The sequence below is a fragment of the Oncorhynchus nerka genome, linkage group LG11 (genome assembly GCF_034236695.1).
Source record: "Oncorhynchus nerka isolate Pitt River linkage group LG11, Oner_Uvic_2.0, whole genome shotgun sequence".
Classification (NCBI taxonomy): domain Eukaryota; kingdom Metazoa; phylum Chordata; class Actinopteri; order Salmoniformes; family Salmonidae; genus Oncorhynchus; species Oncorhynchus nerka.
The window spans coordinates 21,815,172-21,839,842 of record NC_088406.1 but is presented as its reverse complement, the minus strand read 5'-3'; the positions used below and the strand labels follow the sequence as shown (position 1 = coordinate 21,839,842).

At 40.8% G+C, this 24,671-nt stretch overlaps 1 protein-coding gene and 1 long non-coding RNA gene across 7 annotated transcripts in view; both read right to left on the bottom strand.

The window, feature by feature from the left end:
• slc36a4 (solute carrier family 36 member 4) overlaps positions 1 to 24,671 on the bottom strand; it is a 261,014-nt gene that overhangs the window by 180,731 nt on the left and 55,612 nt on the right. For 5 of the 6 annotated variants that reach the window (XM_065024294.1, XM_065024295.1, XM_065024299.1 and 2 more), the window contains exons 10-11: positions 24,354 to 24,523; positions 5,992 to 6,161 (exon numbers count right to left, since the gene is read on the bottom strand). In XM_065024294.1, coding sequence (XP_064880366.1) covers positions 5,992 to 6,161; positions 24,354 to 24,523 — 340 coding nt within the window. Of the gene's footprint in view, positions 1 to 5,991; positions 6,162 to 19,360; positions 19,757 to 24,353; positions 24,524 to 24,671 lie in introns of those variants that run through there. The other variant, XM_065024297.1, reaches the window with a different exon arrangement.
• Positions 13,018 to 14,842, bottom strand: LOC135573952 (uncharacterized). The gene is made up of 2 exons (XR_010465030.1): positions 13,658 to 14,842; positions 13,018 to 13,566 (listed from the first exon to the last, which is right to left on the bottom strand). It is a non-coding gene; the product is annotated as an uncharacterized LOC135573952 (long non-coding RNA).

Sequence of the window (24,671 nt, the reverse complement as noted above, 5' to 3'; positions counted from 1 at the left end):
ACTAAAGCACCTTATACCACCCACCACTGCGACTAGTCGGCTGGCCCTCGCTACATATTCGTCGCCAGACCCACTGGCTCCAGGTCATCTACAAGTCCATGCTAGGTAAAGCTCCACCTTATCTCAGCTCACTGGTCACGATGGCAACACCCATCCGTAGCACACGCTCCAGCAGGTGTATCTCACTGATCATCCCTAAAGCCAACACCTCATTTGGCCGCCTTTCGTTCCAGTACTCTGCTGCCTGTGACTGGAACGAACTGCAAAAATCGCTGAAGTTGGAGACTTTTATCTCCCTCACCAACTTCAAACATCAGCTATCTGAGCAGCTAACCGATCGCTGCAAGCTGTACATAGTCTATTGGTAAATAGCCCACCCATTTTCACCTACCTCATTCCCATACTGTTTTTATTTATTTACTTTTCTGCTCTTTTGCACACCAATATCTCTACCTGTACATGACCATCTGATCATTTATCACTCCAGTGTTAATCTGCAAAATTGTAATTATTCACCTACCTCCTCATGCCTTTTGCACACATTGTATATAGACTCCCCCTTTTTTTCCTACTGTGTTATTGACTTGTTAATTGTTTACTCCATGTGTAACTCTGTGTTGTCTGTTCACACTGCTATGCTTTATCTTGGCCAGGTCGCAGTTGCAAATGAGAACTTGTTCTCAACTAGCCTACCTGGTTAAATAAAGGTGAAATAAAATAAAAACATATATTTTGTTAAGTGCACCAGTCCCTCCTGCAGCAAAGCACCCCCACAACATGTGGCTGCCACCCCTGTGTTTCACGTTTGGAATGGTGTTCTTCGGCTTGCAAGCCTCCCCCTTTTCCTCCAAACATAACGATGGTCATTATGGCCAAACAGTTCTCTTTCTGTTTCATCAGACCAGAGGACATTTCTCCAAAAAGTACGATCTTTGTCCCCATGTGCAGTTGCGAACCGTAGTCTGGATTTTTATGGTGGTTTTGGAGCAGTGGCTTCTTCCTTTTACTGTGAATATAGATACTTTTGTACATGTTTCCTCTAGCATCTTCACAAGGTCCTTCGCTGTTGTTCATTTGCACTTTTTCATCTCTAGTAGACAGAACGCGTCTCCGTCCTGAGCGGTATGACGGCTGCGTGGTCCCATGGTGTTTATACTTGCGTACTATTGTTTGTACAGATGAACGTGGTACATTCAGGCGTTTGGAAATTGCTCCCAAGAATTAACCAGACTTGTGGAGGTCTACAATTATTTTTCTGCGGTCTTGGCTGATTTCTTTTGATTTTCCCATGATGTCAAGCAAAAACGCACTGAGTTTAAGGTAGGCCTTGAAATACATCCACAGGTACACCTCCAATTGACTCAAATTATGTCACTTGGCCTATCAGAAGCTTCTAAAGATATGACATCATTTTCTGGAATTTTCCAAGCTGTTTAAAGGCACAGTCAACTTAGTGTATGTAAACTTCTGACCCACTGGAATTGTGATACAGTGAATTATAAGTGAAATAATCTGTCTGTAAACAATTGTTGGAAAAATTACTTGTGTCATGCACAAAGTAGATGTCCTAACAGACTTGCCAAAACTATAGTTTGTGTATGTAACCTTCCGACTTCAACTGTATATATGACTTCTGGGTGGCTCCACGTTTCAGCGGCTGATTCAATTTATCCAAAGATGGGCATTAAGACAAAACAATAGAGATACTATATGAGCTCAGAATTTCCCCTCCGTCAACATAAATTCATCAATTACTTTTTTAGGGTATATTTATAAACTCAACACTTTCAACGCAAGCTAATACATGTTAAGCTTCATAGTTGATGCTTGTGTTCATTGCATTAAGTTGTCACTAAATTTCACTTCCAACCTCCCTCTGGTCAAGGTTATGGTAGGTCTACGATGGGCAGCATCGTCTGTTCAGTCAGGCAGGCCTAGTCACCCAGCCATTTCAGGACCATGGACAGGGATCAAACTATTCACCCAGACAGTTCAGGATCATGGACAGAGATCCAACTATTCACCCAGCCAATTCAGAACAATGGACACGTCTCAAACTGTTCCCCCAGCCAGTTCAGCACCATGGACAGGGCTCAAAATATTCACCCAGACAGTTCAGCACCATGGACAGGGCTCACAATATTCACCCAGACAGTTCAGCACCATGGACAGGGCTCTTGGTGACTACAAGGCAGAGTATGGAGTTGGTTAAAATAGAACTGGGCAAACAGGCCTCCCCCACATTGACAGTGTAGCATCCTATCCTAGCAGGCGCAGGCCCGACTGGCCACATTAGTTGGTATGTAGTGTCTGTTGACAGACAGACAGACATATCCTGAGGATCTGTTTCTAATGCTCTCCTCTTGCTCAGCAGTTTCCTCTTTTATGCAGTCATGCTATTCATTATTCTTCCATCCATTAGCCAGCTTTTAACTTAACTTTTTCCAATTAATCATTTCAGACAAGAGAGGAGGAAGCAAACTAACGGCATCAAAGTTAACTTTGAGATGAAGAGGAGGGGGAAAACTACCAGCATCAGTGTTTACTTTGAGATGAAGAGGAGAGGAGGAAACTAATGGCATCAGTGTTTACTTTGAGATAAAGAGGAGGAGGGAAACTACCGGCATCAGTGTTTACTTTGAGATAAAGAGGAGGAGGGAAACTACCGGCATAAGTGTTTACTTTGAGATAAAGAGGAGGAGGGAAACTAACGGTATCAGTGTTTACTTTGAGATAAAGAGGAGGAGGGAAACTAACGGTATCAGTGTTTACTTTGAGATAAAGAGGAGGGAAACTACCGGCATAAGTGTTTACTTTGAGATAAAGAGGAGGAGGGAAACTAACGGTATCAGTGTTTACTTTGAGATAAAGAGGAGGGAAACTACCGGCATAAGTGTTTACTTTGAGATAAAGAGGAGGAGGGAAACTAACGGTATCAGTGTTTACTTTGAGATAAAGAGGAGGAGGGAAACTAACGGTATCAGTGTTTACTTTGAGATAAAGAGGGGAAGAGCTACATCTGTACCTCCCTGGGTTGGGTACTCCCTGGGGTATCCCACTAGAACACCCAGTACGTATAGACACACACACACACACACCATAAAAGTCTTTAGAGAGTGCAACTCAGACACGGTGAGATAATTGAAAGCACCATGACAACCAGCCATTCCGCAGTAAATCTTCTGCTAGGTCATTCATTCAACATCTGGGGGCTGCCTGCCTGCCTGCCTGCATAGGGACAAATATGTAAAAAGTCTCATGATTTTCAGCCAAAGAGATTCATTCCAGGTCCGATCAACGGAGACCACTCTCACATTGTAAATCAGACAGAGGAAACAGACAAGATTCTCAGATGTTTCTCACAACCCCAGCTACATAGATACACAAGCAGTTGTGCTACCCACAAACTCTAGAGAAATAAACTCCCTTGGGATAGTTTGTAGCAAATGTATAAAAGGCTAGGATCATCCCACTCACTCACAGCTGTTATACACCATCAGTACACCGTAGATACAATGTAAGTACTCACAGGTCAGATAAACAAGCAGTCAGTAATTCAGTTCACCACACACACACATTTGAAGTCGGAAGTTTACATACACGTTAACCAAATACATGTAGTCAGTTTTTCACAATTCCTGACATTTAATCCTAGTAAAGATTCCCTGTCTTAGGTCAGTTAGGATCACCACTTTATTTTAAGAATATGAAATGTCAGAATAATAGTAGAGAGAATTATTTATTTCATCCTTAGTATATTTCATCACATTCAAAAGTGGGTCAGAAGTTTACATACACTCAATTAGTATTTGGTAGCATTGCCTTTAAATTGTTTAACTTGGGTCAAACATTTGGGTAGCCTTCCACAAGCTTCCCACACTAAGTTGGGTGAATGTTGGCCCATTCCTCCTGACAGAGCTGGTGTAACTGAGTCAGGTTTGTAGGCCTCCCTTGCTCACACACGCTTTTTCAGTTCTGCTGAATTTGTCATTTCTATAGGATTGAGGTCAGGGCTTTGTGATGGCCACTCCATTACCTTGACTTTGTTGTCCTTAAGCCATTTTGCCACAACTTCGGAAGTATGCTTGGGGTCACTGTCCATTTGGAAGACCCATTTGCGACAACGCTTTAACTTTCTGACTGATGTCTTGAGATTCAATATATCCACATAATTTTCCTGCCTCATGGCGCCATCTATTTTGTGAAGTGCACCAGTCCCTCCTGCAGCAAAGCAACAACGCAACATGATGCTGCCACCCCCGTCTTCACGGTTGGGATGATGTTCTTCGGCTTGCAAGCCTCCCCCTTTTCCTCCAAACATAACGATGGTCATTATGGCCAAACAGTTCTATTTTTGTTTCATCAGACCAGAGCACATTTCTCCCCATGTGCAGTTGCAAACCATATGGCTTTTTTATGCCAGTTTTGGAGCAGTGGCTTCTTCCTTGCTGAGCGGCCTTTCTGGTTCTGTCGATATAGGACTTGTTTTACAGTGGCTATAGATACTTCTGTACAGGTTTCCTAAAGCATCTTCACAAGGTCCTTTGCTGTTGTTCTGGGATTGATTTGCACTTTTCTCACCAAAGTACGTCCATCTCTAGGAGACAGAACGCGTCTCCTTCCTGAGTGGTATGACTTGCGTACTATTGTTTGTACAGAGGCGTTTGGAAATTGTTCCCAAGGATGAACCAGACTTGTGGAGGTCTACAATTTTTTCTGAGGTCTTGGCTGATTTCTTTTGATTTTCCCATGATATCAAGCAACAACAAAAAAGTCACTGAGTTTGAATGTAGGCCTTGAAATACATCCACAGGTACACCTCCAATTGACTCAAATTATGTCAATTAACCTATCAGAAGCTTCTAAAGCCATGACATAATTTTCTTTCATTTTCCAAGCTGTTTAAAGGCACAGTCAACTTAGTGTATGTAAACTTCTGACCCACTGGAATTGTGATACAGTGAATTAATCTGTCTGTAAACAATTGTTGGAAAAATTACTTGTGTCATGCACAAAGTAGATGTCCTAACTGGCCAAAACTATAGTTTGTTAAAAAGTCATTTGTGGAGTGGTTTAAAAGCGAGTTTTAATGACTCCAACCTAAGTGTATGTAAACTTCCGACTTCAACTGTGTGTACGTGTGCATATATACACACACATATACATACAGTGCCTTGCGAAAGTATTCGGCCCCCTTCAACTTTGCGACCTTTTGCCACATTTCAGGCTTCAAACATAAAGATATAAAACTGTATTTTTTTGTGAAGAATCAACAACAAGTGGGACACAATCATGAAGTGGAACGACATTTATTGGATATTTCAAACTTTTAACAAATCAAAAACTGAAAAATTGGGCGTGCAAAATTATTCAGCCCCTTTACTTTCAGTGCAGCAAACTCTCTCCAGAAGTTCAGTGAGGATCTCTGAATGATCCAATGTTGACCTAAATGACTAATGATGATAAATACAATCCACCTGTGTGTAATCAAGTCTCCGTATAAATGCACCTGCACTGTGATAGTCTCAGAGGTCCGTTAAAAGCGCAGAGAGCATCATGAAGAACAAGGAACAGCAAACTCTCTCCAGAAGTTCAGTGAGGGTCTCTGAATGATCCAATGTTAGTCATTTAGGTCAACATTGGATCATTCAGAGATCCTCACTGAACTTCTGGAGAGAGTTTGCTGCACTGAAAGTAAAGGGGCTGAATAATTTTGCACGTCCAATTTTTCAGTTTTTGATTTGTTAAAAGTTTGAAATATCCAATAAATGTCGTTCCACTTCATGATTGTGTCCCACTTGTTGTTGATTCTTCACAAAAAAATACAGTTTTATATCTTTATGTTTGAAGCCTGAAATGTGGCAAAAGGTCGCAAAGTTCAAGGGGGCCGAATACTTTCGCAAGGCACTGTATACACACACACACACACACACATATATAAATACACATACATACACACACACACACTCTAGACAGAGAGAAGGTACTCACAGGTCAGGCAGACGAGCAGGCCTCTGAGGATCATCTCACAGGGTGCCCTCCAGCTCTTCCTTAGCCTCGCTTGGACCGGGGGAATCATGATCTCCGCCGGGACGAAGAACTGGATGGCAAAGCTGACAAACACGCCGAAGGAGTACAGGATCTTCACCATCTGATTGGTCCTGCAGAGAGAAACAATCACAGGGGAGAAAAGAGTGAGAACTGCTTTCAACCAGTGGATTTGAAACAGAGCCTTGGAATAGAGGCCCAGACATGTTTTGACCACAGACTCCGCTGTATTTATTCTACAGGTCCAGGTGTGTTTGGAATAGAGGCCCAGACATGTTTTGACCACAGTCTCTGCTGTATTTATTCTACAGGTCCAGGTGTGTTTGGAATAGAGGCCCAGCCATGTTTTGACCACAGTCTCAGCTGAATTTAGTCTACAGGTCCAGGTGTGTTTTCAGTTCATCCCCATGGGGCCCTACTGTACAGTAACAAGCAGTGGTGTGTATAACCACAGGGGCAAATGACAATGTTTGGTCTAAAGCACAGGAGGCTCCTGAGGGGAGGACAGTTCATAATATTGGCTGGAAAAAACATGTTTGATACCATTTCATTTTTTCCATTCCAGTCATGACAATGAACCAGTCATCCCCACCGGCTGCCTGTGGTCTAAAGTGTGTTTAATAACAGGGGCCAGGGACAGTGTTTAGTCTAAAGTGTGTTTAATAACAGGAGCCAGGGACAGTGTTTGGTCTAAAGTTTGTTTTATAACAGGGGCCAGGGACAGTGTTTAAAGGTAGAGGTCTAAAGGTAGAGAAAGTGTGTTGCGAAAGGAATGTCATATGTGTGTTGGAAGCAAGTATGGATGTACTGGCAGGCTGCTGAGACGAGGCCCCCACACACACGCACACAACCCCCAGAGGAATAGATCTGTGTGTGGTGTGATTAATCATGGGTCCACTCTGTGGTTTCCTGTGAGTGAAGCAGGAGATTATGGGTTACGGCCACACCACCCTGACACCTTACGCTAAATCTCCCAGGTTACTACCAGCCATACACAGACAAGGAAGTTATCCAATCCAAAAACTTTATTCCACGCACCCCGCCTTGCCTCGTGGCCAGGCCCACGCTATCAGATATCAAAAGGCACCTGCAACCCACGTTGTATGTTCCCCAGCACAACACTAGCAACTTAAGGTGTGTGCGAGTGTGTGTGTGTGTGTGAGAGACCTGCGTCCAAATACGTGTATCTGGTATTTAAAATGACTTTGTGTATTTGAGTATTTTCTAATAAACAGCCGAAAACAAGTACTTTTATTTGAGTATTTGAATGGTTATTTGGAAAACACAAATAGTCTGGAAAAGAATTTGACAGGACCAATTTGCACCAATTTGTAAGTCGCTCTGGATAAGAGCGTCTGCTAAATGACTTAAATGTAAATGTAAATGTAGGATTTTCAAACACTTACACTACCGTTCAAAAGTTTGGGGTCACTTTGAAATGTCCTTGTTCTTGAAGGAAAAGCTCATTTTCTGTCCATTAAAATAACATCAAATTGATCAGAAAAACACTGTACACATTGCTAATGTTGTGAATGACTATTGTAGCTTGAAACGGCTGATTTTATATAGAATATATACATAGGAGTATAGATGCCCATTATCAGCAGCCAACACTGCTGTGTTCCAATGGCACGTTGTGTTAGCTAATCCAAGTTAATAATATTAAAAGGCTAATTGATCATTAGAAAACCCTTTTTGAAATTATGTTAGCGCAGCTGAAAACTGTTGTTCTGATTAAAGAAGCAATAAAACTAGCCTTCTTTAGACTAGTTGAGTATTTTTTTTATTTATTTCACCTTTATTTAACCAGGTAAGCAAGTTGAGAACAAGTTCTCATTTACAATTGCGACCTGGCCAAGATAAAGCAAAGCAGTTCGACACATACAACGACACAGAGTTACAGTATCTGGAGCATCAGCATTTGTGGGTTCGATTACAGGCTCAAAATGTCCAGAAAAATATTCATTTATTTTGAAACTCGTCAGTCTATTCTTGTTCTGAGAAATTAAAGCTATTCCATGCGAGAAACTGCCAAGAAACTGAAGATCTCGTACAGTGCTGTGTACTACTCCCTTCACAGAACAGCACAAACTGGCCCTAACCAGAATAGAAAGAGGAGTGGGAGGCCCCGGTGCACAACTGAGCAAGAGGACAAGTACATTACTGTCCAGTTTGAGAAACAGACACCTCACAAGTCCTCAACTGGCAGCTTCATTAAATAGTACCCGCAAAACACCAGTCTCAACATCAACAGTGAAGAGGCGACTCCGGGATGCTGGCCTTCTAGGCAGAGTTGCAAAGAAAAAGCCATATCTCAGACTGACCAATAAAAATAAAATATTAAGATGGTGGGAGATTTGTACAGGGTAAAATGGATCTTGAAGAAGGAAGGCTATCACTTTGCAAAGCCATGCCATTTCCCTGTGGACGGAGCCAATTTCCTCCTACAACAGGACAATGACCCAAAGCACAGCTCCAAACTATGCAAGAACGATTTAGGGAAGAAGCAGTCAGCTGGTCTTCTGTCTATAATGGAGTGGCAGCCACAATCACCGGATCTCAACCCTATTGAGCTGTTGTGGGGCAGCTTGACCGTATGGTAAGTAAGAAGTGCCCATCAAGCCAATCCAACTTGTGAAATCATGAGGTGAAATCTCTTCAGATTACCTCAACAAATTGACAACTAGAATACCAAAGGTCTGCAAGGCTGTAATTGCTGCAAATGGAGGATTCTTTGAGGAAAGCAAAGTTTGAAGGACACAATTATTATTTCAATTAAAAATCATTATTTATATCCTTGTCAACGTCTTGACTATATTTCCTATTCATTTTGCAACTCATTTCATGTATGTTTTCATGGAAAACAAGGACTTCTCTAAGTGACCCCCATCTTTTGAACAGTAGTGTATTTCAAATACTATTTTCAAATACCTGGGTAAAATGTATGGGAGCGCATTTGAGTTAGTGTATTTGAGTATTTAAAATACTTTCCAAGTATATTTCCAAATACATTAAAATATTCAACTAGCTGAATGAACACTTACTTGTATGAATGTATTTGAAAGTAAATTAGATATTTGAAATAGTATTTGAACCCAGGTCTCATCTGTGTGACAGGTGCTGGGAGCGTTTGTGTGATGAGACTGGAGACTTGCAAATGCACTCAACAGTTTGATATTCTGGCATCGGTTTGCATTTTAAATCACAAACATAAAAACGCCGACCGAACACACGATTTCTGTATATTTAAAAAAAAAAAAGAATAGCAGCACTATAAAAAAAAAAATACATCTGCATTAAGCCATAAACAAATTATATGCACATGAAAAATGCATCTAAATATATTAAGAAGATATAGTCCCGAAAAAAACATAGGGTCATTGGCAGACTAAGCTCTCTAGTCTACTGTATATCCTGCAGTTGCATAACTCTTCCTGGCTGGCTGTGGAGTAGAGTAGGAACTAAGAATACAGTGGGCTCTGCTTCCCCAGTCAAGAACAACCACTTGTCATCGCCAGAGGCAAAAAAAAGCAGATCAATCAGCTGGAAAACTGCAATAGTTTTCTCCTGGAGGTAACGATCACTGAGCTTATAAATGAACGGTGACGACGCGCCTGTGAGCCATCGCCACATCGGGACATTTTCCTCTATTTCTCCTCACACAAATTGACTAATTGTTTGGTCTACATACTGTCTTATTAGAATACCATTTTCCACCACGATGCTAGGGTGGTTAATGCTACTCCTGTACGTTGTGCACAGCATTCAGACATGGGTAAACAACAGACTGGTGCAACCTGATTGGCTAAACACTGTACACAATGTAGCACAAGCTACTGGGTTTTATTAAAGACAGTTTGCACATTTCCCCAGTTTTTTACTTGGCTGAACTCCATTAAAGCTAGTTAAGGAGGAAACCAATGCCTTTGCAGCCTGAATGAAATATGTTTTATATACTCACTGGTTGCGGGGGGTTCGAGTGCATTTCCCGCTGAACTACCTGCGTTGCAAAACGACACGTACTTTGGCGAACCTTAGGGCATATTTTTTGCTTTGACATCTCTACTCTATTATATAAGAATACAAACGCCAATAGGGCCTCCCGAGTGGCGCAGCGTTCTAAGGCAATGCCTCGCAGGCATCACTACAGACCCGGGTTCGTTCGATCCCTTGCTGTGTTACAGCCAGCCATGACTGGGAGACCCATGAAGCGGCACACAATTGGCCCATCGGTGTCCATGTTAGGGGAGATTTTGGCCAGCAGGGATGTCCTTGTCCCCTCGCGCTCTAGCAACTCCTTGTGGTGGGCCGGGCGTCTTTGGTCGCCAGTTGTAAGGTGTTTTCTCCTACACATTGGTGCGCCTGGCTTCCGGGTTAAGCGAGCAGTGTGTCAACAAGTTCATTGTTGATGCTAATTATTCCTTTGTTTTCATCAGCGAGTTTAGTAGTGGCCATTGTAATATCAATAGTGGAGTAGTATTGCTATTCAACATAATTATCACTGTTCATTTAAGGATCCCTTCTCTTTCAGGGAGAGCTTCTTATCTACAGTGGTTTGTCCTTTAAAAGTTGCCACGTACTGCGGCACAGCTTGCATGGTGCCCCAGAATTCTATGGCACATTATTTAAGTGTGAACCACTGGTACCAATAATGCTAGTTAGTGCTAGTTTGACCACCAAATGGCATCTTTGAGAAGCATTTGATAGCCTTCAATAGTGGCTGTACTAGAGAATTTAACCTGTCTAGGATTGGGGTTCTGCTAGCGGGAGTACAGTACTGGGCTATTTAGCTAAAGAATCCCCGTGTCCTGCGGGAGACCGGGGTTCAATTACCAACGGGAAGGAAGGAGTAGGCTGACCTTGAAAATAACAATTTGTTCTTAACTGACTTGCCTAGTTAACCTGTCTAGGACTGTCTAACCCCGTTCTGCAAGCGGAATCCAAATACAAAACAGAAATATCATAAATATAATTAGACACCATTTCAAAGATTAAATTCTCGTTAATCCAGCCAGTGTCTGATTTAAAAAATGCTTTACAGCGAAAGCTCCACAAGCGACTATGCCATTTTTCCAGCCAAAGAGAGGAGTCACAAAAAGCACAAATAGAGAAAAAATGTATCACTAACCTTTGATGATCTTCCTCAGATGACACTCATAGGACTACATGTTACCCAATGCATGTATGTTTTGTTAGGTAAAGTTCATATTTATGTCCAAAAAACTTATTTTACATTGGCGTGTTACGTTCAGTATTGTCTGTAGAAAAGCAATGTAGAATTCCATTGTCTGTAGAAAAGCAATGGAACGAGAGCTAACTCTCAAGTGAAAGCGCGTGACTAAGAAAGGGGCTGCAGGCAGATCCCTTAGTCAAACAACTCCTATTCAGCCCCCCTTCACATGAGAAGCCTGAAACAAAGTTCTAAAGACGGTTGACGCCTAGTGGAAGCCTTAGGAAGTGCAAAATAAACCATATCCCACTGTGTATTCGATAGGGGTGAGTTCAAATACTACAAACCTCAGATTTCCCACTTCCTGTTTGGATTTTTTCTCATGTTTTTGCCTGCCATATGAGTTCTGTTATACTTGCAGACATCATTCAAACAGTTTTAGAAACTTCATAGTGTTTTCAATTCAATACTAATAATAATATGCATATATTAGCATCTGGGACTGAGTAGGAGGCATGTCACTCTGGACACGCTATTTATCCAAAAGTGAAAATGCTGCCCCCTATCCCAAAGAAGTTAAAACCTTTTTTTGTAAGAACATAGTATATGGGACTGATTTTGCGAATTTAGCTTTTTATGGTGTTTCTATTCCAAGGAAAATGAAAAATCCTCTTGGTATCCATTAAGATGGAACGGAAAATATGGCGCTGTACAACGTGACGGTCACGAGTAGGCTATAGTACTGGGCTATTTAGCTAAAGAATCCCCATGTTGTGTGGGCACGCGGAAGACCGGGGTTCAATTCCCCGATGGGGAGGAAGGAGTAGGCTGTCCTTTTAAATAAGAATTTGCTCATAACTGATTTGCCTTGTTAAATAAAGGTTACACTAAGAGCATAACATTGCTACACCCTAATTCTAGTCTAACCAATAACCAAACAGAGATTAAGTTAAAATAAAAATCTCATTGATTTATCAAGACCAGTCCCCATGCTTGTCTCAGAGCAGCGCAAAAATCTGCTAAAATGGTTGTAGGCTTTTGCTTCAAATCCTATTGCTTCTAACTTCAATATGCTCTTTAAATAAATAATACCTACATCACTTTTAACAGCACATTACTCAACACTAGTGAGACTCATGTCGCCTACGGTATAATAAAAAAATATGTGACTCTGCCAAAAATTACATATAAACGATTCTAAATTAAAACCAAAAGCCGCCTCATGGGTCAACTCTGTCGAACCTGCATCTGTAGCAAGGCATTTGCACTTCAGGAGCCCCCATCCACAAAGTATCAAAATACAGAGAGCATTTGGGTAATGGGATATTATAATACTATTATAGTACTGTACATGGTGTCCAGGTCAGGATAACCAAAACATTTATCAGAAAGAATGTTGGTACGTATTTATTTTGATCCAAAGCCATGAATGAGTGAGTCACTAAGCTTTATGTAAGTGCCGGTCTATATGACTGTGCCATCAACTTGATAATATATAACAATATTTTGGAGGTTATTTTGATTTTTAAAAATCTGAATAAAATGCCAAAATAATGTGTAAAGGCCAAAACATTTATTTCTGTTTTTAGAGGGAGAGAAACGCTGGGCTAGTTGTGCGCCACCCATAAAGGCCAAAATATAGCCCTGCTAATTGCGCTGTACAACGTGACCATGAGTATTTTCCAGTAAGCAACCATTTGTTCCCCTTCATTGGACAACTTTGTTCCAATATTTCTGTAATTCAGTGATATTTATTCCCATAATAATTCGTTATGGATCCATAACTAAATAAACAGTCATTTTGAAATAGTTTTTTTTATTTAAATATTATATTAACGAATGCTAAATTACTTTGATGAATAAATACAGTACATGCATTTACATTTGGATAATAAAGCATTTTGAAGATAAGCCACCTGTATTTGTTTATTAGGCTATAGCAGAACAGCGTAACGGTCCAGACGGCCCTTGCTGTGCCTGGTGAGCAGTTGGTCAAGTTCTGTTGTCAGAAGAGGACTGGAAATGTCAGGGTGAACCGACGACCTGATGAACCCGCAAAGTATGTTGACTCTGCCTGTTGGAGGTGGAGTTCCAGAGCTCACAGGTGTGCCTGGCATGGATTGTGACGCCATCTCATTCCTAAAAACCTGAATCTCCGCCAATGCCGCCTGGCTCTGAACAAATGTATCAGCTGTTGCCCGTATCTCTGCTCTCAGATAATGTTTCTCTTTCTGCTGGTCTGCCTTCAATGGCCCGATCTCGGTCTTCAAAATTTGAATCTGATCCATGTGCACCTTCACCAGATGAGCAGAATGGTACCACTCTGAGCCCCCATCGATTACAGTGGCCTATAAGAGAAACGGTAGATCAATTAAGAATTAAAAGCAACTCCAACACACAAATGCTGTGTACACATTTGAAGAATCAAGCAAAACTAACCGCTTTCTTGGCAACCATGTGTTTTCTAGGTTCGGCCCATGTCCAGTCCTTTGTCAACTGGTCTCCACGGATGATTTTCAGCATGGTTGTATGTTCTGCAAAAAATACATTCTAGTTTTTAGTACACAATATAGAACTTTTTTATTTTATTTAACCTTTATTTAATTATCGATTTTATTACACAATGATGGGCTATATACATTTTTTTTAAAGAAAAATCACTAAAAACCAAAATACCTTTAGTTTTGGTGATCCTCTCAGCTCCGGCTCATTTTCAAGTCCTCTCGTGGTTATGGTCCTAACTAGAGGTCGACTGATTAATCGGAATGGCCGATTAATTGGGGCCGATTTAAAGTTTTCATAACAATCGGAAATCTGTATTTTTGTACACAGATTTAAAAATATATATATAATATATAATATATATTTTTTACACTTTTATTTAACTAGGCAAGTCAGTTAAGAACACATTCTTCAGCAAGAGCAAAATAATCCTAACAAAATTTTTAAATGAAAACCTTAGTTGTTACAACGGTGTTAGTAAGTAATACTGAAGTCATGCACAATTATCAGTTTCTATTTAGGTTTATGTCACCAATTCATTTTTAGTTAGAGACACAGTAGGACCCGGTAAGCATAATCAGTGCTCTAACTCCCCCTTGCACTGGTCTGGAGCAATGAAGTAGTACCATACTAAACCACAAATGTCCCGCAGCATAATCTCAAAACATTTAGTGGAGCAACCACTGAAGGTAAGAGGGAGGTTATAAATTGCTATTGGCCATGTAGCTAAGTTTATTATTTTAGGCTATCTGGCATTAGTGCGTAAGCTTGGGCCTAAATGTATGCACACCAAATAGCCTATGCGCAAATCGCCAAATAGTTAACATCTATCCATGGAGGCAAACAGGACACTGTCAGAGTTGAATTCAATAAGAGAAAAACTGTGAAATGGAGCGTTGAAGAGGATGGGCCAGAACAGTAACGTTCGGGAAAGATTTGGTGAAGCGGTAAAAGAGGATGATCGCAGTGCTGGGCTGTTACAATTCGACAGTCACAGCTTTCTATTTCCTTACAACCGGTCAAACTGATGTCATTTGGAAATCTCGTCTTCTCTCCAGGTCCCTAAACATCTTTTCTCCTGGTCAGTCAGTCTCTCGCTCCCTCTACCCTTTCCCTCGCTCATCCCCCTGTCCCGCTCTCTGTCCCGCTTCCCCCCCCCCCCCCCCTCTCTCCTATGCAGGGATTAGCCCCCTGCCAAGCCACAGAGGGACTCTATTGGAAATTATTAATCGAGGCTATCACACGGCAAAGACCTGCCGCACAATACCAGAGGGAAAGCCATGAAAAACATTCTCCTCCTACTGTAGTTCTGATATCAGACAAAGCCCACTGGCAGCAACCCGGCGGAGGGGAAGATGGGACAGGGAGAATAGACCATTAGGGAAAGAGAGGAGGCAATAGAGCCAATTACGGACCCATTGAGGAAGGAAATTGAGGAAGGAAAGTACAGTGGAGACCTGTGAGGAGAGTTAATGCTGGGTGCTGAGCTGTGAGGGAAAGGTTAGGTAAATGAGACAATGAAAGAGAGCGAGAGAAAGGGAGGGAGGACAAGAAGTGGTAATAGTGTAAGTCCCTACTAGACAGGAGCCCGAGAGGATGGAGAATAGCAACTCATACTATGAGTGTACAGGGAGCAGAGGAGAACACTGCAAAAAGTCTTCAATATGAGACAAGATGGAGAGAGGAGGAAGGGGTGAGGTAATATCACCTCTTACAGGCAGAGGAGAACCACTGCATTGGCCAGAGACAGAGAGAGACTCGTGGTATCCACCAGATTGAGGGCAGAAGCTCATCATTTCTGCGTGGGGGAATAGACACAAGCAACAGAACCACTCTAACCGGCAGTTGCACGCTCCACTGTGTTTCTCCAGTGGGAGCCACTGAAAAGCCTCTCCATCTTGGCTCATGCAAGCAATGGGAGCTAGTTATCTGGGACCTGCAGATATGATGCATGCACTATATTTCCACATCCCTATTCCAATGGTGAAAACAAATGTGTCTGCTGCCCCTGGCCCCCTGGCTCTCTAAATAAACTATTTCCATTTCATAAAAAAATATGTTGAATTAAATGTGGAAAATGTATTGGATTTGCAAAAAGTAATTAAAGTAAGGGACTTTTGTATTTTTTTCCACCAAACTTAACATAAATCCAATGACATGACTGACATTTTATGTTGATTTCACATTTGTTGACAACTTCAACCAATAAGGAAATCAAACTAGACGTTGAAATGACGTCTGTGCCCAGCGGGTAGTCTTCTATTACCACTTTCTCCCCCTCTCTCTAAACTGAGCTACAGATACAATTCGTGCCAGTGAAAAACGGAGAACCAAATACTCAGGGCATCTTGGGGGGTATGAGCTTTTTTTGTTGCAAATATCCCATTTCCGAAAGCTGTTGCAAGTTCACGCCAAGGAGATAGATGTGTGAGGGTGAGTGTACTTGGATGCTAGTGTGTGTGTGTGTGTGGGGTCTGGCACTTGATGAAGCTACGTTTATCAAACATGAGGGATAATGAAATGTGCAGTCATCAATCACCTGAAAGACAAAATACTAGCCCCCCTCTGTCTCATTACATTTGGGCCTGCCCTATTCATTTAATGAGACCCAAACGACATTGGCAATTAAAGCACATTTGTACTTTCTCACTCCCCGAGTGACAAACCTCACCATAGCATACCTCGTCTTGTCATATTACACTGGGATGGGCCATACATACAGTAACATAGAGGACCTGTGGTCCCGACAGAGATCCTTGCTACGCAGTCAGCATTTTTCATGGTTGGGAGCAGGCGGTCAGACAGACAACTTTGAGATGATTTTGATTTATTTTTGTCCCGTAGATCATTTGGAAACGGTTGTCTTTCTGATTTGTATGCTTTAGCCTCTACCTATTATATTAAAAACACATCTTTGTCACATTTTTTTTTTTTTTTTAAACCAAGAAGGGCTCATTGAGATTTTGAATCTCTTTTCAAGAGCTTCCTGGCCAAGATAGGCAGCACCAAGTCATTACACAATTACAGACAAACAACACAAAAACTACAAGTAATCTAGCAAAAACCATAGGATTTACAAGAGTATAACAAAATCATAAAACAGCAAATTAAAAAAATTGACAGGTCAGGGAATCAGCTTCAAAATCAGTGATTTAAAAACACCAAATCGGGACACGTTCTTCCAAGTTATTCACACACACTCAGAATTCTCTGCTTCAAGTTAAGCAGCCTACCTTTCCTCTCCTAGTTGGGCGTGTGAGATGAAGAGTGCCCAAAATATGTGGTCTCAAAATAATAGCGTAGGCAAGCATGGGCGGAGAATCACGGAACAGTTAACTTTCCAAGGAAATTAAATATGATTAGACCATAGTTTACTACAGTGTCTGTACATAATAAATATTGACAAAGGAAAGACGAGGGCACTTAACCGACGTGAGTTGAGGTGCAATCAAAAAACATTTATCATCAATGAAAAGGAGCAAGGCGCGCATAGGTTAGGTTACCATAGTGAGTGAGTGTTGTGTTAGGTTACCATAGTGAGTGAGTGTTGTGTTAGGTTACCATAGTGAGTGAGTGTTGTGTTAGGTTACCATAGTGAGTGAGTGTTGTGTTAGGTTACCATAGTGAGTGAGTGTTGTGTTAGGTTACCATAGTGAGTGAGTGTTGTGTTAGGTTACCATAGTGAGTGAGTGTTGTGTTAGGTTACCATAGTGAGTGAGTGTTGTGTTAGGTTACCATAGTGAGTGAGTGTTGTGTTAGGTTACCATAGTGAGTGAGTGTTGTGTTAGGTTACCATAGTGAGTGAGTGTTGTGTTAGGTTACCATAGTGAGTGAGTGTTGTGTTAGGTTACCATAGTGAGTGAGTGTTGTGCCTTTCATTTTCAATAAATAGTGATTACCCATTTATTTGTCTCTGCCTGCAAATCGTCCTCCTAAGGTAAGGTATATCCTACAGTGGTTCTTCCTTTGAAAGTTGTGTCATACTGCAGCACAGCTTGCGGGGTGCTGTGGAATGGTATGGCACGTTCAAGTGCCATGTCATAGCACTTTACTGTCAGCCATTGTTACCATTAACCAGTTATGCATTAGGGGGCGCTATTAAAATTTTTGGATGAAAAACGTTCCCGTTTTAAACAAGATATTTTGTCACGAAAAGATGCTCGACTATGCATATAATTGACAGCTTTGGAAAGAAAACACTGACGTTTCCAAACCTGCAAATATAGTCTGTGAGTGCCACAGAACTGATGTTACAGGCGAAACCCAGATAAAAACCAGAAAGTGCCGTATTTTTTGAAACCGCCTCATGCCAATGACTCCTTATATGGCTGTGAATGAGCTACAAATGAGCTTACGTTTTCCCAAGGAATTCCCCAAGGTGTTTAAAGCATTGTGAAGTCTTTTACGCATTTCCATTGAAGAATAGCCGTAAGGGACCATATATAGCAAGTGGTCACATGGTGTCTCCCGCAGAAAATCTTGCGTAAAATACTGAGGTAGCCATTTTTCAGACATGTCGTCTGAAGCGATTGCATTTACGAATGCATTTGACTGTTTTAAATGTTGGCTGTACGAGAGACTTTAAAACCTTTTTTGTTAGAACTATATGGGATTGATTATAATTTCTTTGTAAATTATTATTGAATTTGATGTGCTGTTTATACTGTTAGAAATGTAGCTTAATTAAAGGATTCATATTATGGTGTTTCTATTCCATGAAAAAAGGAAAATGCATTTTACAGTAGCCTATGCAGGCCTCAGGGTTTCCATTAAGAAAATATGGCGCTGTACAACGTGACTGGTCGAGAGTAGGCGTAGGCTACTAATGGACTGCGAGTGAAGAGCAAAATAATCCTAACATTTCCACACCCTAATTGTAGGCAAACCAATACCCAAACAGAGACTCAGCTAAAATAAAAACCTGATTGATTTACCAAGACCAGTCCCCATCCTTGTCTCAAAGCAGTGCAAAACAGTGCATGTAGCTCAAGAGAAAGTGCCCGCTCTCATCATTCCAGCTGCTTCAAGTTACTAATTTCATATGTATATACAGCATTCTAGTCAATGTCATCCTATTCAACTATTGCTGTATATATACACACACACACACTATTCTATCCTACGTATTTGGGATGCACGATATATCGGTGAACATAGTGGAATCTGACCATATTAGCTAAAAAATGGCAACATCGGTATCAGCCCGATGTCCAGTTTAACGCCAATGTGCAAAAGTGATGTCAAAGGACATCAAGAACAAAACCGCTGGGGCAATTGTCCGCTGCCCTATGGGACTCCTAATCACAGCAAGATGTGAAACAGCCTGGATTTGAACTGGGGACTGTAGTGACGCCTCTTGAACTGAGATGCAGTGCCTTAGACTTCTGTGTACATGTGTGTGTGCTAACTATTTAACTGTACTAGATAACTTAAAAGGACGCAAACATTTTAAATATTGGTTATCGTACCGTTTTTTTTTGCAAGGAAAATATTGGATATCGGTATGTGCCAAACATGTCATATCGGTGCATCACTACTACGTATTCTACAGATATAGTAAATATTATATCCTCATACTGTCCATTATGTCTATACAGCCCATCACATATGGCACCCATCAAAATTTTGAACACCTACTCATTCAAGGGTTTTTCCTTTATTGTCACTATTTTCATCAAAACTATTAAATAACACATATGGAATCATGTAGTAAACAAAAAAAATGTTAAACATATCAAAATGTATTTTGGATTCTTCAATGTAGCCACACTTCACCTTGACAGTTTTGCACACTCTTGGCATTCCCTCAACCAGCTTCACCTGGAATGCTTTTCCAACAGTCTTGAAGGAGTTCCCACATATGCTGAGCACTTGTTGGCTGATTTTCCTTCACTCTGTGTCCAACTCATCCCAAACCATCTCAATTGGGTTGAGGTTGGTGAATGTGGAGGCCAGGTGATCTGATGCAGCAGTCCCTCACTCTCCTTCTTGGTCAAATAGCCCTTACACAGCCTTGAGGAGTGTTGGGTCATTGTCCTGTTGAATAACAAAAGATAGTCCCACAAAGCGCAAATCAGATGGGATGGCGTATCACAGCATAATGCTGTGGTAGCCATGCTGGTTAAGTGTGCCTTGAATTGTAAATAAAATCACTGACAGCATCACCAGCAAATCCCCCCCCCCCCACAGCATCACACCTCCTCCTCCAAGCTTCACAGTGAGAACATGTGGAGATCATCCATTCGTCTACTCTGTCTCACAAAGACATGCCAGTTGGAACCAAAAATCTAACATTTGGACTCATCAGTACAAAAGGACAAATTTCCACCGGTCTTAATGTCCATTGCTAGTGTATCTTGGCCCAAGCCAAGATTATTGATGTCCTTTTAGTAGTGGTTTCTTTGCAGCAATTCGACCATGAAGGCCCGATTCACGTAGTCTCCTCTGAACAGTAGATGTTGAGATGGGTCTGATACTTGAACTCTGTGAAGCATTTATTTGGGCTGCAATTTCTGAGGCTGGTAACACTAATTAACTTATCCTCTGCAGCAGAGGTAAGTAACTCTGGGTCTTCCTTTCCTGTGGCGGTCCTCATAAGAGCTGGTGTAATCATATTGCCTGATGGTTTTTGCGCCTGCACTTGAAACTCTTGAAATGTTCCAGATTGACTGACCTTCCTGTCTTAAAGTAACGATGGACTGTCGTTTCGCTTTGCTTATTTGAGTTGTTCTTGCCATACTATGCACTTGGTCTTTTACCAAATAGGGCTATCTTCTGTATACCACCCCTACCTTGTTACAACACAACTGATTAGCTCAAACGCATTAAGGAAAGAAATTCCAAAAATTAACTTATAACAAGGCACACCTGTTAATTGAACTGCATTCCAGGTGACTACCCCATTAAGCTGGTTGAGAGAATGCCAAGAGTGTACAAATCTATCATCAAGGCAAAGGGTGGCTACTTCGAACAATCACAAATATAAATATACACTGCTCAAAAAAATAAAGGGAACACTAAAATAACACATCCTAGATCTGAATGAATGAAATATTCTTATTAAATACTTTTTTCTTTACATAGTTGAATGTGCTGACAACAAAATCACACATCAAAAATTATCAATGGAAATCAAATTTATCAACCCATGGAGGTCTGGATTTGGAGTCACATTCAACATTAAAAAGTGGAAAACCACACTACAGGTTGATCCAACTTTGATGTAAGGGAATACCCCCCTGTATTGGACAAAAATGAATGGGAAGTCATTGGCATCGGACAAACCATATACACATTGTCCAATACCACCCAATTCGGCGTTGATTCATGCAAAGTGTATTGCAAATGCCATATGGCAATTGCCAGTTGTAACACTTTAAAAATCCAACAGGTGGCGAATGCGTTCCACCTTGGTTTTTCATATTGGAAATGTAACCCAAGTCAACATCCAAAAGCAAAATTTTTGTCAAAAACTTATCACCCCTTAAAGTGCTTTCTGGACCGTTTTTCGAAATTCTTTCGATTTTTTTTGTCAATTACACGTGTAAGAACTGTATGAATATACTTTTGTCCAATTATATTATCATATTTTTTTTTTTACATGCGCATAAGGAATATGTTTTGTCTATTTTCAATATGATTTCATAGGAAGTCAAAAGTCGAAAATGTCAATTTTGTAAAAAACTTCACACACCCTTAAAAAAGTGCTTTCTAGACCGTTTTTCGAAATTCTTTCGAATTTTGTGTCAATTACACACGTATAAGAACTGTATCAACATACTTTAGTCGTATTTTATTATCATTTTTTTTTAAACTTGTGCATAAGGCATATGTTTTGTCCATTTACAATATGATTTCATAGGAAGTCAAAAGTCAAAAATGTGAACTTTTTTTTTTAAAACGTATCACCCTCGTAAAAAAGTGCTTTCTGGACAGTTTTTCGAAATTGTTTCGATTTTATGTCAATTAATCATGTGTAAGAACTGTATGAATATGCTTTTGTAAAAATTCATTATCAGAATTTTTATTTTTTTTACTTGTGCATAAGGAATATGATTTGTCCATTTGCAATATGATTTCATAGGAAGTCAAAAGTCACTTTTTGGGGGGCCAAATGCCATAAGAAATTTGACATGCTCAAAAATCCTGCAGAAATGCAAAATTGACTGGCCTGATGAACTCGGGATGGCCGGGCAGTGATAGTTGTTCCTTTCCATCACTCGTTGTGTTGATTTCATCATGTCCATTTGGTGATGTTTTTTTCACTATAGAATCATATTGCAAATGCACGTGCATTTGCAATATGTTTCAATGGGCATTTACCATAAGAAATTTGACATGCTCAAAAATCCTGCAGAAATGCAAAATTGACTGGCCTGATGAACACAGGATGGCCGAGCAGTGATAGTTGTACCTTTCCATCACTCGTTGTGTTGATTTCATCATGTCCATTTGTTTATGTTTTCTCACTTTTGCAAAGTCACTGTGCATTTGCAATATGGTTCAATGGGCATGTACCATCACGAATTTGTCATGCTATAAAAATCCTGCAGGAATGCGAAATTGACTGGCCTGATGAACACAGGATGGCCTGGCAGTGATAGTTGCTCCTTTCCAACACTCGTTGTGTTGACTTCATCATGCCCATTTGGTGATGTTTTTTCACTGTTGAATCATATTGCAAGTGCACGTGCATTTGCAATATGGTTCAATGGGCATGGTAACTCACCATGGCATACCTCGTCTAGTCATGTTACACTGAGCTGACCTATACAGTAATACAACATGGTAACTCACCATGGCATACCTCGTCTAGTCATGTTACACTGAGCTGACCTATACAGTAATACAACATGGTAACTCACCATGGCATACCTCGTCTATTCATGTTACACTGAGCTGACCTCTACAGTAATACAACATGATAACTCACCATGGCATTCCTCGTCTATTCATGTTACACTGAGCTGACCTATACAGTAATCCAACATGGTAACTCACCATGGCATACCTCGTCTAGTCATGTTACACTGAGCTGACCTCTACAGTAATACAACATGGTAACTCACCATGGCATACCTCGTCTATTCATGTTACACTGAGCTGACCTATACAGTAATACAACATGGTAACTCACCATGGCATACTTCGTCTAGTCATGTTACACTGAGCTGACCTCTACAGTAATACAACCTGGTAACTCAACATGGCATACCTCGTCTAGTCATGTTACACTGAGCTGACCTATACAGTAATACAACCTGGTAACTCACCATGGCATACCTCGTCTAGTCATGTTACACTGAGCTGACCTATACAGTAATACAACATGATAACTGACACCCACATTTCACATAAACTCAAACAAAGAGGACAAAAGGACATATCACAGAGACACACACACACTACATCGATACTAGGCTTGGACGGTATACCGTATACCGGGGAACTTGAAAATAGCCAGGAGATGGTTTATCAATACAGTCAATACTGTTGAAACGAAGTTTTTTAATAAATGTGAATATTTGTAGCTCCTTTTTAAGTAAATACCTGCAGTCAACATGTACAATACATAAGGAGATGAAGCAGATTGCGTTCTTCATTTCACCCATCACATTATTTTACATTATGAACCTTACCAGTAGTCCCCAGTCATGTGGTATTTGTTTACAAGCACACAATGAGAGACCAGCACCTTGTGAGTCACTCACTGTGGTGCAGCGTGCGCCGGTTGACCTAGTTACAGTATGGAATTCACAACTTTAAAATGTTTGTCAACAAGATATCTTATTTGACATTTACATTTGAGTCATTTAGCAGACACTCTTTTCCAGAGTGACTTACAGGAGCAAATATGGATAAGTGCCTCGCTCAAGGGCACATCGACAAATTGTTCACCTAGTCGGCTTGAGGATTCAAACCAACAACCTTTCAATTACTGGCCCAATGCTCTTAACCGCTAGGCTACCTATTAAGTTAACTGTCTAAAATGTGCTAAATGTACTTCAATTGTACATTTGGATAGTTAATTTAGTTTCTTCTAGAAACAAGCTTTTCTTGGTAAAATATAGGTTTTATGCACACAGAAAACTGTGAGTAGCATTTTTGAGATACTTGTATAGGTTTATGAGCTGGGATGTCTGTCCTGCAAATAGTTTGTCAGAGACTGCATAATATTATCGCATTGCGCTTGTTAGCATTTAGCTAGCATTCGATCTGGAATTTTACATGTAATTGTTACCTCGGATTACAGAGGCTCAATGGGGTTTGAAAAAAGCACCCGTTGTGTTTAGCATTACCAAATGTTGGTTGGTATGAAGTTAGGACAATGTGGATACTGCCCAAGTCTAGAGACCGCATATAATACTGACACACGCAAATCATAATTAAACATGATGTAACCACACACACAACACAGTCAAACATTGACTACAAACACACTGTACACACCCACAAAACCGTCACCATAGTACTGAGACGGCCGCCCTAACCTCTCTGTACTCTACAGCATCAGAGAAACCTTGTACTGGGAGGCAGAGCAGGTCAATTTGCTCCTTTAAAAAAGGCCAGCCACCCAGCCATCTACACCATGTGTACTACCATGTTCAACCATGTTCCTGTTTATGTGACTTACCAAGCATTGTGAGGAAGGTTAAGGGTTATGCTTCCTTTGATGTCGTCACCAAAGTGGAGGTAGCCCAGCGTTGCCAAGACAACGTAGAGGACGATGGTGATACCCATCCCGATGTTCAGAGCCGTGGGGAACCGCTTCGGTTCCTTCATCTGGTTCTCTAGAGGAAGAACCTGCCACATACACAGAGGGAGAGCACATTGTCAAGAAAACAGGAATGCTATATAATGTAATACAACACAAATAAAAACATTATCCTGAATAAGAGCCTGGAAAGAGTTCCACGAAAAACTAAGTATTGAGATCTGAATAAGAGCCTGG